The 13,977-nt window shown below is 40.4% G+C and overlaps 1 protein-coding gene across 1 annotated transcript; it reads left to right on the top strand.

Annotated features, from left to right (window-relative positions):
• Positions 1-1,031: 1,031 nt before the first annotated feature.
• LOC118331376 (junctional adhesion molecule 3B-like) lies at positions 1,032-9,606 on the top strand. Its single transcript, XM_035666256.1, has 9 exons — positions 1,032-1,182; positions 1,278-1,346; positions 1,436-1,549; positions 1,638-1,790; positions 2,316-2,518; positions 4,505-4,604; positions 4,757-4,886; positions 4,995-5,049; positions 6,011-9,606. Exons 1-9 carry the CDS (start codon positions 1,173-1,175, stop codon positions 6,044-6,046), a joined length of 870 nt encoding a protein of 289 aa, XP_035522149.1. The 5' UTR covers positions 1,032-1,172; the 3' UTR covers positions 6,047-9,606.
• The last annotated feature ends 4,371 nt before the right edge of the window (positions 9,607-13,977 follow it).

The raw sequence follows: 13,977 nt of genomic DNA, 5'->3' as shown, positions 1-13,977 counted from the left end.
ATCTGGAGAACACAATTTGTAGGCCAGGGTATCTCTGCAGCTCTTCATTATAATGCTGTTTGTCTCACAGTTCACCTTTATCAAACAAATTGTAGCCTGTTGGCTTATTAGTTACTGCTTATTAGTTATTATTACTGTGTTTCATTCTTCTTTATTCTTCTCTACCTATCACTGTCTGATTCAGGTATGGGGCACCAGTGGCAGGCGGGGGTTGCAATCAGATTCCATGCCTTGGCACTATTTAAAATTTGATGCTTTGTCCACCTGATAATGATCCAAAGTTGGACATCTTCTGAAAATATATCACACTACAATTATGTTAAATGATATTCTAATTCAGGTCACCTTGATGTTCTAATCAGTTTCTACACAATGGACCACTGATATGTATCTTATCTGGAGTGGCCTGTATACTGTACACCAGATGTACAAAATGTGAAAACAGCCTCTTAAAGTCTCTGTTAAATAAAAGAAAATCCATGACAGGAGTTATGAATCATGTCATTATTACCTCTTACTCTGTTTCAGACCAGGGCTGGCAGCAAGAGAGCTTACACAAATGGACAGTAGGAATTCCATAGATTTTCAGTGACAGTACAAAACAAAGTGACCCTGCATCCAAGAGCCACACCATCATTCATTCTCTGAAAGGGTTCATGAGCGTGTTCTTCAGTTAACAGTCATGTGGATTTGTTTGTGGACCATAGGCTGTTAGGATGACTCAGTAGTGCCCCCTCCCAAGGCCCTAGCCCTCCGCCACATACCAACACAGATCTTTGCAGGGTGCTTTTGCACCATTAGTCCCACATGGGCAACAGCATCAGGCTCAGAGAGAGAAAGAGGGAGGGAAAGAGGGAGAGAAAGAGGGAGAGAGAAGGGCTCGGCAGGCGGTTGAACTATCGGCATGGGGGGCTTGCCCTGAAAAGGTCACATGCCTCCCTGCGCAATTATCCACTGTGCATAGAAACAGCACCCCCCACCCACACACAGACACACACAATGGTTTGACCAACACAACTAAAAATGGAAGATGGACGGTAACAGAACAGGATGATCAACGCACTGATGTGGGATTCACTGTTTATCTTAATTGTGTTTGTGAAATTGAAGATGAGCGAACATGTTACAAACAACTCCAGGAGAGTGTTAAAATAAGCAGCGCACATCAGTGGATGTCAGCTGGTATTGTGCATGTAGCATGAGATCATCAGGGTATCATGAAAATTCATGCTCTGGAGAGTCTCACGTTGCATCGCCTCTTCTCTCTTGTTTTGCAGGCTACTTTAGCGCGTTAGCAGTGGTCCTGAGAACAAACAACGACTCGCCATGGACCAACGAGTTTGACAGTAAGAGCCAGTTCACAAATACCCCGCAGAAAGGGCAAAAACTGTTTTTCACATCAGTCACATCACTCGCTTTTTTCTCCATCCTGCAGAAATTGAGTTATCGTGTTTGATTGAGTCCATTTCTACAACCAGTCCCAGAATTGAATGGAAGAAGATAACAAACGAGGGACCAAGTTATGTGTACTTTCACGAAAGGATCGTCGGTAATGTATAACACGAACAAGCCTAATGTCAGTCTCTCCTATTTTTTTTACTGTTGATACATTTAGTAACATGTTTTTCTTCCAACAGGTGACCTGGAGCACAGAGCGGAGATCAGAGAACCAGCCACATTACTGATAACCAATGCCACCAGATTGGACACAGCCAAATATCGCTGTGAGGTCACCGCAGTTGATGACCAGAAGTCATTTGATGAGATTGTGATTGACCTCGTTGTAAGAGGTACTCAGACTTACCTGCATCATCGATTAATCTGTGTGCGTGTGTGTGTTTTAGGCCTACATTGCATGTGTAGAGTCAAAGACATGAGACAGAAAATACGATAAAGTGTCTGGCAATTATTGTGCCCTTAAAGAGAGACCTTGCTTAGTGATTCACACTTTAGATGCTGTAAGATGAAACCGTGTTGTAGGTCGCACCAACCCTTTGGCATACGTACGATGTGTTATGACCAGACCTGCCCAGCTGCAAAGGCGTGTTCTGGGCTATAAGAGGAAACCTCTGAAACTGCATCTGCTCTGCTCTAAAGAAAGCAAGCGCTGCGTGTTTTGGTGGCGTTTTCTGGCACAGGCCAAAAATCCTGTACCCTGTCCTGTCAGTACGGTGAACCAGGGTGACATTGTGTTTTTTGACAGCATCTAACCAGCAGCATCATGAAAGAATGTGTCCGTTTGTTGTGTTATAAAAACTCAACTGAGGTGTAAAGCTCCCTAAGAGAGACTCTGATCATATGTTCTGTCACCACAGTAAAGCCCATGGTGCCAAAATGCAGCGTCCCAAAATCAGTGCCTTTTGGGAAGTCGGCCGAGCTGAGCTGCGTGGAGGAGGAGGGCTTCCCCAAGTCTCAGTACCAGTGGTTCAAGAACAGGGAGGAGATACCCCAGGACTCAAAGACCAGCCTCAAGTTCATCAACTCTTCATACTCGCTCAGCACAGAGACAGGAACTCTGGTTAGTATGTGCGCGCATGTGTTTGGACAAGGGCACGCATGAGCGGCAAGGGGACGGGGCAGCGGGGACGGTGGCCCGACGCCCAGGGGCGGGGGCAGATATTTTGGGGAGACAGTTGATGGTGCGAGAGGGGCTTGAGCCACGAGGGGAATCTGCTGTCCTCGTTTGCACATTCCTCAATTCTCACTTGCTTTCCAGCACAGCTCGATCTGCTCAGCGGCTCGCCTCCAACGCTCTCCTGTCAACCTTCACGCTGGCCTCTAAGATGTGACGCATCAGAGATACTCCAGTATTTATCTTTATGGGAAACTGTAGTACAGGTGGTGCAAGCTAAACGGAACAAAACCATTAAAGTTTTCATTGTTTTGACTGTTTTTTTAGAGCACTAGAACACAGTTATCACTCCGCTCTGCTACTCCCATGTGAGGAAATACTGCCCACACCCTGCTGTAAGGAGTGCAGTTTGTGAAATCCATTATTTTGTATCAGATTAGCCAGGAAAAGTTGGATCACTTTTTTACAAGAATTTTTGTTTTTTACTTAATCAACATTTCATTCATTTCTTTCATTAGTTTATTGAAGAGATAATTTTAATTATTCCAAATTGCATTATTGTGCAGTTTTACAAGATTTTTTTCCTGAAAATAAAAAAATATAAAAAAGCAAAACTTTCACAAATATATATAATATATATTTAGATACCAAAAGAGAATATAACAATAATAAATTCATTAATTGAAATATTTTAGAAATCTTGTTTCAAACCCAAAATTAGACTTAATGTTAATGCATCTCTGATAAAACTAGCCACAGTTTTATTTATTTATTGTTTATTTAGCAGGGCAGAGGTCACTAGTAATGTGCAGGTAACACAATGTGAAAAAACAGACACCACATAAAACACTATATGAAATACTAAGAAACAAAAGCCAAGAATAATAACCACAAAGAAACAAAAAACAGAAGAACAATTCTAAACTCCCACTACGGAGCACAACATCCGCAAACTCATCACCGTTCAAAACACGTAATTGCAAGAAATTACCAACCAGACACTGCTGGCTCCATTCAGAATCTCACAGCCCAGTGCCTACTGACCTGACTGCCCTTCAGCCATGTTTGATAAATGTAAAATGTTTAAAAGTACTGCACTCAGAAGCTGTTTTGCACAAAAGTTGGAGACCAAAATTGAACATAACTGTTTTTAAAAGGTCAGTGTAATACAGCACCACAAGCTTCTCTGGTATGTTGCCTTAAAGACGGACGGCACCACGACTGGGGTTCATTTTTAGTAGAGTTAAGCTGTATATGGAGCTCTCTTCATTCACTCAATCCCAGAGGATTCCATCTGATATCAGCAAAGAACACCTCTGACCACTGAGTCTCTTCATTTGTTCGTGCTTTTATCAGAACCAGACAGCAGTTCACCAGTTCTGTTGAATTTTCATGTTTAATCGTCTCCGGACATGGGCACATGGTTATCACAGAGAATGTAAATGCGAATGTCACTCCTCCACTCACAGTAACTGGTGTTTGCCTCCATGCTGACTGCACCTGTATATAGAAGCCCATTTCTGCCAGTGTTACGGAATGTTACTTAGTATCTGAAAATAATGAGAAACGTTCTCAATACTTTGGTTTAGTATCTGAAATTCTTTTGAGATACTATTGTCAAAATATTGAGATAGTTTATTGTTTTCAGATAGTAAGTCATTATTTTGCGTTGCTAAGTCAATATTTTGGGAAACTTATGACTTACAGAATCCCTTTTTTTCCACCACGTTGGCAAAAATGGGCTTCCATACCTGCATGCTGCCTTTATATATTGTAAAAAGCGACACACACAAATCGAAATAGAACTGATCCTAATCCCATATATTCTGAACCTTCTATAAACACCTATTGACTAAACCAACATTGACAGTATGAGTATTAGATTGGGGCTTTGCATTAATCAGGTTTATGTTTGTGCTTCCTCCGATGCAGAAGTTCATCGCAGTCAGAAAAGAAGATGCAGGCGAGTACTTTTGCAGAGCGAAGAACGATGCAGGACACTCTGAGTGTCCATCCCAGCAGATGGAAGTCTGTAAGTCTCTCGCAAATACAAAAATACGTCCTACGTGGTGATGAAATAAATCATCAGGCCTGATGTAACTATACTCAACTCTGTCATCCTATCTTTTAAGGCTAACCCACATGTCAGTGTTTGATTCGTGCCTTCTTGCTTGAACTCCACAGATGATATAGATGTTGTTGGGATTGCACTGGGGGTGCTGGTGGTGGTCGTAGTGCTCTTATGTATAACGGTGGGCATCTGCTGTGCATACAAGCGAGGCTTCTTCTCCAGCCAAAAACAGACGGGGAACAAGTAAGACATCCTCCCCTTCACATGATCAACAAATACATGTATTCCTCTTAAACCAGCACTACTTCAGCCTGTCACCCATGGGACCATAATGTGCTTTGTGTCTTTTAGCTACAAGGTTCCAGCTAAAGGAGATGGAGTGGACTACGTCAGGACAGAGGATGAGGTCAGTAGATAGTAGTGAGCTCTAGAAACCTGTATACTTTGTAAATGATGGCATGTTAGGCTGCTGAACGGCAATCCAGTCAGCATATTTGATTATCGTTCTTGGACGTCTAATACCGTTTACAGGTACATGTGATAAATTAATGTGTGCTATAAATAACCACAGTCATGCTTAATGACAGCCGTACATATATATAACTGCACTTCTTCTGTGAAGTTCTCAAGTGGTGGAGCAGACAGAAGTATTGATATGTGAACGGCTGATTTAACGTGTGTCTACTTGTGGGAGTGGAGCTCTTTACCAAAAACAAACCAGTCTGAATAAAAGAATGCACATGCATCCTGTCTTTGTGTACGTTGTCAATCTACACACACCCCCTTTCTGCCAGTGCCAACCTAGTGCTAGTTGGATCAGTTGGATCAACTTGCAAGCCTTTGTCCACAGACTAGAGGGCCACCATAGAGCCACATTGTTGCTTTGCTGTATACATCTCCAACTTTAGCTATTGTGACCAAGGTTTCACTAGCTGGCTAGCTGTTGGTCAGCTTACATTAACCAAGCAAGCATAGCCACTAATTTATCACATCAGTGTTAGGTTCGTAGAAAGCATAGCTGGCTGGCCACGAGGCACCCCCATCCATTCTGCGGTTGGTTAGGAGCCAGTTCTTTGACTGTTGAAAAATGAATAACTGCTTCAAGATTAGGCGCCAGCTCCAGATCAGCCTTTGAACTGTGGAATATGGGTAACAGGTGTATAGACTGTGTATAAAATATGAAGGATGAAACAAATTCCTATTTTATAGAGCAGTAAGTTAGAGAAAGTAAAATCTCCCAAAACACAATAAGGGCATATATTCATTAAAGCAGAGGAGGAAGGTGGAAGGAAAATATGTGTATTCCTATGGAACCAATATGATGAATTCTTAACTACTGCTCCCGTTTGGCTGTATGTTCTCTGCAGGGGGATTTCCGACACAAGTCGTCATTTGTGATCTGAAAAAGGGAGAAGATGATGAGGGGCGTTGTGCTGAGTGAAAGACATGACATGTGGGACTGTACTCCACGCTGTCTGACCACGGAGCTGCCACAGTTCATGCTCTCAGCTCTTAGCATGACTGAAATCCAACTACTCAAGTTTGCCAAAGGTGACAAGATTCCACAGGACAACAATATGTAAAACTATTACACATGTAGGGACTGAGATTCATTTGTCAATTTTTATCACCACCAACTGAATTCTTTAGCTAAATTATGGAGTTCTTACTTTACAGTTATTGCATGGTTTGAAACACCTAACAAGGTGGAGAAAATGAAACATTTCTTTGTTCAGCCAGGTAGAAAAGGAGGAGTCTATTTCCTCCAAAGTCAGTCTATCATGATACCTTTCTACTGTAAAACGTTTTAGCTTCAAATCTTTTCTTCATTTGTACAACATTTCTTTTCTACTGTTGAAATTTGTCAGACTATTTTTGATGGAATATATTTTAAAATGCCTATAGATAAAGGTTTACTTTTTTAAATATTTGTAAAATACTAACATGTGTTTTTTTTTTATTTGGTTGTGGAAAAAAATATGTAACACTTTAACCACTTTGCATCAAGCTGTAAGCATTTACACCTTTGCAATTGGAAGAAAGAAAGACAAATGAAAAATGACTCGTATTAGCATATCAAGATGTGGTTCTTGATCGGCGGTCTTACATATTTAATTTCTCCTCTGGGAATGCCCAGCTTCTGTTGTGAGAGACTTCCATGTTAATGTTTGTAGATAGTCTTTGTCAGAGGCTTTGAAGAGTGCCAGTCAAATGCTGTGAAACACTGTACACAATCAGTGCTGCATTTTCTTGATTTTAAGTGTCCTTCTCTGCTTGCTGTTAATCTTGTATATATTGAATTTACTGTCCAGGATAGAGTTTTGCTGTCATACATACGTTCAGTATTACACTATTAATAATGATAATAATAATATTATTAAGACAGGGTTTGTAAGTTAACCTTCCAGACCCAACCTAAACTAAAAGATCTGCCTGAAAAGTTGTAATACTTAAAAAATAGACATGGTACTTTGACATTTTACTGTGTAAAAGCCTCTATTTGAATTCTAAAAAGAAACAAATAAGATGACCTGATAGAGAACAAAGACCTTTCTGTTATTGTGAGTGACAGTTAAACAACCCTATATGATTATTAAATACCCCAACTCACAGACAAACAAATACAGTAAGGCAGACCACATCAATCACAGAACACAGTCTTTGACGTGACGTTGATATTTGCTGATGTTTACAAACTAGTTTTGCTAATACCTGGCTAAATGAGCCTTCCTAAGTCCCGCCTCTTTTTGCTTTGTGCTCCATTAACAGTTGAGCAAGCCTCACTCAGCTTTCTCCTTTGCTGTACTGAGATATGATATGTGCTAGGCTAATCTATGTTGAAAAGACAACCATGTTTTGAAGATGGTGAAAAGATAATAGCATCGTATATATTCACATCTGACTATATATGTTCTTTTATCTTTTAACCGTCTTTTCAACATAGACGAGGCAAGTAGTCTGCCTCTGATTGGTCAGTGCTCGTTACCTGCACTTGCTTGGTTTGGTTAGGTTTAGGTATGAGGAGTGGGACGGTTTGGGGTTAAGGTAAGATTATTAGGGTAAGCCAGTGAGAGAGGGCGGTTCATTCAGGAGAAAGTTGACTGAGGCCTGCTCAACTGTTACTGGAGCACAGAGCGGGAAGGGGCGGGACTTAGGAAGAGCCAAATAGAGAGAAGAGCTCATCTAACATTTCTAACCTTTAGTTGCGACTACATGCTTTAGCAGTTCTGACTGAAGCTCATATTGTACACAGAGCTGACCTTACAGTGTTCCAGTAACACACAGCTGTGGTCTGGAGGGTTAACAGTTGTACTGATTGTATATAGATTTTTGTTCTTTTTTCTCTCTCAAGATTAATTATGTGAAGTGGTGAAAGATGTAAAAAAAAAAAAAATAATCCTATTTGAGGCGATATGAAACTCTTTCCATTTGTAAGACTGAGTAAAGCTAACATTGTATCATATCATTCATAGCACAGGCTCGGGAGCGTCTGAGCAGCAGCATGGCAAATTCAGTCGTGACTGGAAAAAGGTATTCAGAACAAACAGCTCAGCGGTTCAAAGTTCTGTTATTTTTGGCTCCTTCTCGTCATCTTTTTGAGCTCACACACACGGTACACATCAGTATTCGTGGAACTCCCATGCTGCTCTCCTGAATCTCTTGTTCAGCTGTTATGAATGTCTTTGAATCGTGGTGGAATGTTAGCTCAGCATCAGTCGTGGTAGAGACGATCTGCCCAACATTTGCACATAGGAAGTTGTCAACACTGCTCAGTCTTTTTCCAAGTTAACATGTTGCATTAAGGAAGCAAGAGAAAACGTTTCCAAGTGTACTATTAACCCAATTACTGTTACAGGTCAACCATACGGTCACGCAGCACACAGTTGCATAACGTTACCCCTCTCCATTTGTACAAATTTCATTCCTCTTAAGTGCCTTCTGCCTTTAAAGTAGTCCAGTTTCTCTGCAGCCACGCTCTCTCCTGCTGTCGATACCGTCGGAGGCTCCGCATTCATTCAACCACAAGCACGGCGTTTGAGAGGAATGATGTCACTGCAAATCTCCACTACCCCTTCTTTACATACGTATCTGCAAACTTGTAAATAGCTTTTTTTTTCATAGATTTGAAGGTTTAGACCTGTTGAAGTAGACATAGAAATATATTAGTGCCTAAATATAGTGGGAATTATTTTTGGTAAAGACACATAGCACTATTAGGCAAAAGAAAAAAAGAGATGGATACCCAAAGCAGGGAAGTTTGTATATGAGCTGTGGTTTAAAACACGTTTGAGCAGACGCATTGTCCTGGCTAACTGAGGTGTGCTTGTCATTAACACCACCGCCGGCCGGGGCAGTGATTTTGAAACCCATCGCTGCTTTCAGAAACAAATGCGACATTCAGGTCGAGAGTTGACTCAGTATTTGTGAAAGTGTCGTGCAGCTGTAATGGAGCTCTAATACAGTCCATTTACCATTTAATTATTCAGGCAGTACGAGCGCATTATGAAGCAGAGTTCATACACGGTGTCAAACAGCAAACAGGAAACCATGTACAGCAGCTACATGTGGGCCTATTTTTAGCCCGCAGACAGTCCTGAGTGAGTCTGTCTGTAATCTGGCTGTGTGTTGTAAAGCAGTGGTGATAGAGATTATATTTACATCCCAGTGAGATGTGATGTGCATCCTGTGCACCACAGTATGAGGTGGTTTCCACTCTGTGTTCGGTGTCAGTGGGAAGGTTAAGCCAAGCTAACTCACCATTGTGTTTCTTAAGAATAGCAGCGCTCCACTGATCCAGGAACTGTTACTAACTGAGGACCGGTACATCATGTAAGAAAACGTGATTTTCTGAACCAAACTCACATACAGTAGAATGTCTGTTTGGGGCCTGCTGGGGCTGTTTTTGTTCATTTTACAACCACTCTATTTGTGATTAATAAAACTCACTTCTAATATTACTGGAGACATTTGTCTTTGCTTTTTCTTCTGCTGTGTTTGTGTGTGTGTGTGTGTGTGTGTGTAAGTGAGGATTCTGCACCGCCAGTCTTGTTATTTCATAATTCCTCTGCTTCTCCCAAATCCTCCTCGACTACTCCAGAGTCTCCTGCTGTTCTCAGAAATCCTATCCAGCATGAAAGTCCATCAAATATCCCACTGACAGCATCTTTGTTGATCTAAAGCCATAATCTATTAGTGGGAGTTAAGCCATTTCTACTTTCTACGCTGAAAACAGCTTTCTTGTTCCTCTCTGGTAACTGTGCCAACTGGCAGCGACTTCCTAGATAAAGAGCATTATAATCAATGAGCTCAGCAGCGAGTCATATACTGTGGCCCGCAGGAGCCGATGGACACTTTTATTTCATTCACAGAAAAATATATCAAAGCTCAGGTCACCTATTTGGTTCACAATGGGATGAAAAAACACCTTTCAGACTGTGGAGCTGATGAATAATCTCATTTTCAAACATTTTAGACAGTTAAGGCTGTGAGGAAAAAGACTGCAAGCCAGAAAACATGGATGTAAACAATGTAAACAATGCACTTGAAATGAAATCAGCTTTGCAAATATTTCATGAGGGAGGAAGGGCAATCATTGTGTGTTAGTCTTTAAGAAGTATTTAGGTAAGAAACACAGAATGTAAACATACATTTGTTTGTTTACAATAAAACTGCACAGGGTGCTTTTATAGCAAATATGTTTACTGTAGTTTCAGTTCAAGTATAAAACACAAAAACACACACTTCCCATAGAACACACAAACCTAAACAAAACCCATATAATGCAGGAAAGGAGTGTTCTGTTATCGTACTTGTTGACAAGGTACCAAAATAACATCAACAAATGTTCCAACATTTAATAACAGAAACCGGTCAAAGTGAAGATAAATAAATAGCAGTTTACTGCAAGGCCCCCACTAGAGATTTAATTGGGGGGGGGGGGTCTGATTGGCCACTCCATTATCTTTCCACTCATGGGTCTGTGTCGTATTGTGAATGCTACCATATGAAAACTAGATGAACGAACGCATCCCATTCTGACCAAACCATTCGCTGACATGGAAGGGGTTCAGAATAACAACACGTTCAACACGCACATTGCCACACATGTACCTCCCATGCATCCCATTCCCCCAGCTTTCGGTTTCTGTTTATTTCTGTTTTAGATAAAGTGTCTATTTTCGCCGAGTGTATTAGAATATCTCTGCATACTGGGCTCCATGAACAGTGTTGGAATGGTATAAACTGGGAATGGAAAGCTGAGACACATACTTCACCCCTGCATAAGTCATTGCTCCACTTGAATGAATGAATGAATGAGCCACAAATGTTTTCAAACACAGGGTGCTTTTACTGTTGACATTTAAATATTACTGAACTAATATCATGGAAATATTAATATTAATATTAAACCATCTTTCTGGATGAGTTAAGCTTAAGTTTTTCTCTTTCTCAAAATTTCCAGAAGCTCATTTCAAGTGGTGCAGTTTCAAAAAGTTGATGTGTGGTGTGCTTTAGGGTTCACACGTTTTAAACTGACATGGGGGTGCCGACCCTAAAGTCCATGGGCGCTGGTAGCCAGCGTCTCTGCAAGAAAACTACACTGTACTACTATATCACTATCCTACTACTGTATATTCCATCGGCCTGGTGTAGCTCGCAGCCCATGTACTGAGGCTGGGTCCTTGGTGCTGAGGTCTGGGTTTGGTTCCCGGCCTAAGGCCCTTTGCTGCCTGTATAATCCTCTCTCTCTCTAAATTCAAGATGACAAATTCACACTTTTAAATCCGGGCTACCAGGAACACTTGATCCTCCTGTATTTTAGTCAGACTAAATGCTCAGATCATGTGACTGACAGACCCTGATCCGGCAGGGGTCTGACAGGTTCCATTCAGGCTCAGTCTATTGGGATTTTCAAGCTGATTTTAAATTTATGTTAAAGATTATTTGACTTCACCAGAATTTAACATGACTATAGTATTCTTTTTTAACACTACCCACTTGAAGTGTTTATTTGTTCTTTATGTCTTAGAGACATTTATGTCTTTACTTTTATGACTTTATGTCATTAGAGATGATAGGAAACAACCAAGGACAGAGATTGGGAACAGAGGGACTCGAACCAGGGATTGTTGCAGTTCATTGTGGGCACACCCACTTCAACTCTCTAAAGTTTTTAAAACTGCACTGCTTGAAATGACCGACTGAAATTATTTCAATGCTAAAATATTTCAATGCTATGAATTCTGTGGTATTTATCTTTACAACAGTTTAACATTTTCATCATCACATTAAAGGAAAGCAAATAAAGATGTTTTTATTGCTGAACAACTTCTCAAGATGTTAGAGAATCTTACACTGCAAAAAAGCCTTGTTTCTTTATTTCTTGTCAAAAAAGAAAAATAATCTTGTCAAGCATGTTTTACATTAGAAAAATAATCTGGTTTTAAGAAAATATATCTAACTTTGTTTTAAAAAGATATTACATCTAATATTTAGCTGAACTGAACCAGTAACAAATTCTAACAATGGTTCGGGCGGGCCTTCATTTAAGACAAAGTCACTTATTTGTATCCTGCTGTTTGAAGAAACTGTGTCTTATTGGAAGATTTGATTAGATTAAAAAGGTACACATTCTTAAATTCAGATCAATAAAGTGACCAGAATAGTTATTTTAGGAATCTTAAATAAGAGTTTTCATTGCTTGTAATTTAATTGTAATTTTTATGCTAATTCAAGCTAAACTGTTCTACCCCAATACACAAAACAAAAAAATAAATTTATTATATTCAAGAATATTTGGCTTGTTTCTAGAAGGGCTGTTTTTGCAATGTACAATGCAGAGTATATGCAGATATATGGAGTACTTCTGAATCTCCTCTGATGTGCATCATTTGATAGTGTTCTGCAAGCTAAATTTGTTTTTCCTAGGATGGTGAAGACATGACATAGTTGTCCAATTTTAATGAGTGATGGAGTCAGGAGTCAGGAATACTTTTACCTAAGATGCATTATTTTATGTGTCTGTCTCACCCTGCACTCTGCGGGCCAGTATTGATTGAAGATCTGTGTCTTACATAATGATCCTTTCTGTCTGAAGTTAATCAGCAGAAGTTAAGTGACAATGTGCAAACACTACTGGCCCAATTCTAGGTGAACTAAATATGCAAGAGGGTGGTAGGTTTATCCTTTGCTGGATGGGCTGCTTTAAAAAATAATTTAGGGCACAAAGTAACGTATTGTATTAATATAATATTGTATACACACTTCTTCAAGTGCCACTACACCACTGCTTATGATATGGATAGTGTCACTTGTATTTTATTGTTTCCATGTTGTAAAGCCAGCCACCGCAGTTAGATCCATCATGTGACTAAAACTTTTCATTTTGACCCAGGGTGATCTTTTTTTAGCGCTAGCAGGGGGCCATTTTAAGTGGTGGGGGTCCTCTGCAACATCAGTCTACTATCAACAGACATTATAGATAGACTCCAGGTTTTCTGCTCATGTTTGGCGACGCTGAACAAATACTGACAGAGCAGAGAGCTGTGTTGGCCGAGCAGACACCAGAGTGAGGAGAAAACAGACGGGAGAAAACCGTACTTGACAGAAGGACGAGGCCTATTTAGAAAATCTCACAGCATGATGTGACAAACTGACACATTGACAATATATTTGTCCGTATCAGAGCGAAGCTGCAGCTGCACCTAACTCCTCTCAGCCCTATATGAATAATTAGTTTCAGCCATTTCAGGACAGCTAGAGGGGCCACTGCTTGTTAAAAGTTGGAAGTCAAGTGTCCAAACATGAGAAGGAGTTGTAGAATTTCTCTGTGTGACACTCAGATGTCCCAGCAGGCTGCTGAGGGACGATTTTAGACCTTTTTTATTTTCACTGTCTCCGAAATGAGTCACTGTTATGAAAGAACCTTGTTAGGTCTCAGTTCATGCAGCAAAAAGGCTCCAGGGGAGTCATTTATCTGTTGTCAAGTCTGATCATAAAAGGATTTACAAAAGGAGGATCGCTGTAATATTTTGTTGTAAGTCAACAGAGCTAATTACGCAGTTAAGAGAAACTGTTCCCAGAGGAGCTTTGTAATGAGCTACAGTGACACACACACACAGCAGACACAAAACACATTTGTGCCGTTTGTAATATTTCTGCCTTATACACACATGTCATATAATTACTGTTTGACGATGTGTCAGCAGTATAACTGATAAGTGTGTATTTGCTTTTTTATTAAGAATGTGATATTAAGCAGTCAGTGCCAACCCTGCACTGCAGTGGAAACCTTTTTATAGCTTCAGCTTGTCCAATAAAATCTGGGGTGAAA

Source organism: Morone saxatilis, unplaced genomic scaffold, assembly GCF_004916995.1.
Source record: "Morone saxatilis isolate NCDOM2014 unplaced genomic scaffold, NCSU_SB_2.0 Contig20, whole genome shotgun sequence".
Classification (NCBI taxonomy): Eukaryota; Metazoa; Chordata; class Actinopteri; family Moronidae; genus Morone; species Morone saxatilis.
The sequence above is the reverse complement of the archived record's forward strand: the minus strand, read 5'-3'. Positions and strand labels throughout refer to the sequence as shown.

Excerpts from the sequence above, each read along its gene's own strand:
- LOC118331376 (XM_035666256.1), top strand. Across the intron at positions 1,347-1,435 it reads ATGGACCAACGAGTTTGACA|AAATTGAGTTATCGTGTTTG; the intron begins GTAAGAGCCAGT and ends TCCATCCTGCAG. Across the intron at positions 4,605-4,756 it reads ATCCCAGCAGATGGAAGTCT|ATGATATAGATGTTGTTGGG; the intron begins GTAAGTCTCTCG and ends TGAACTCCACAG.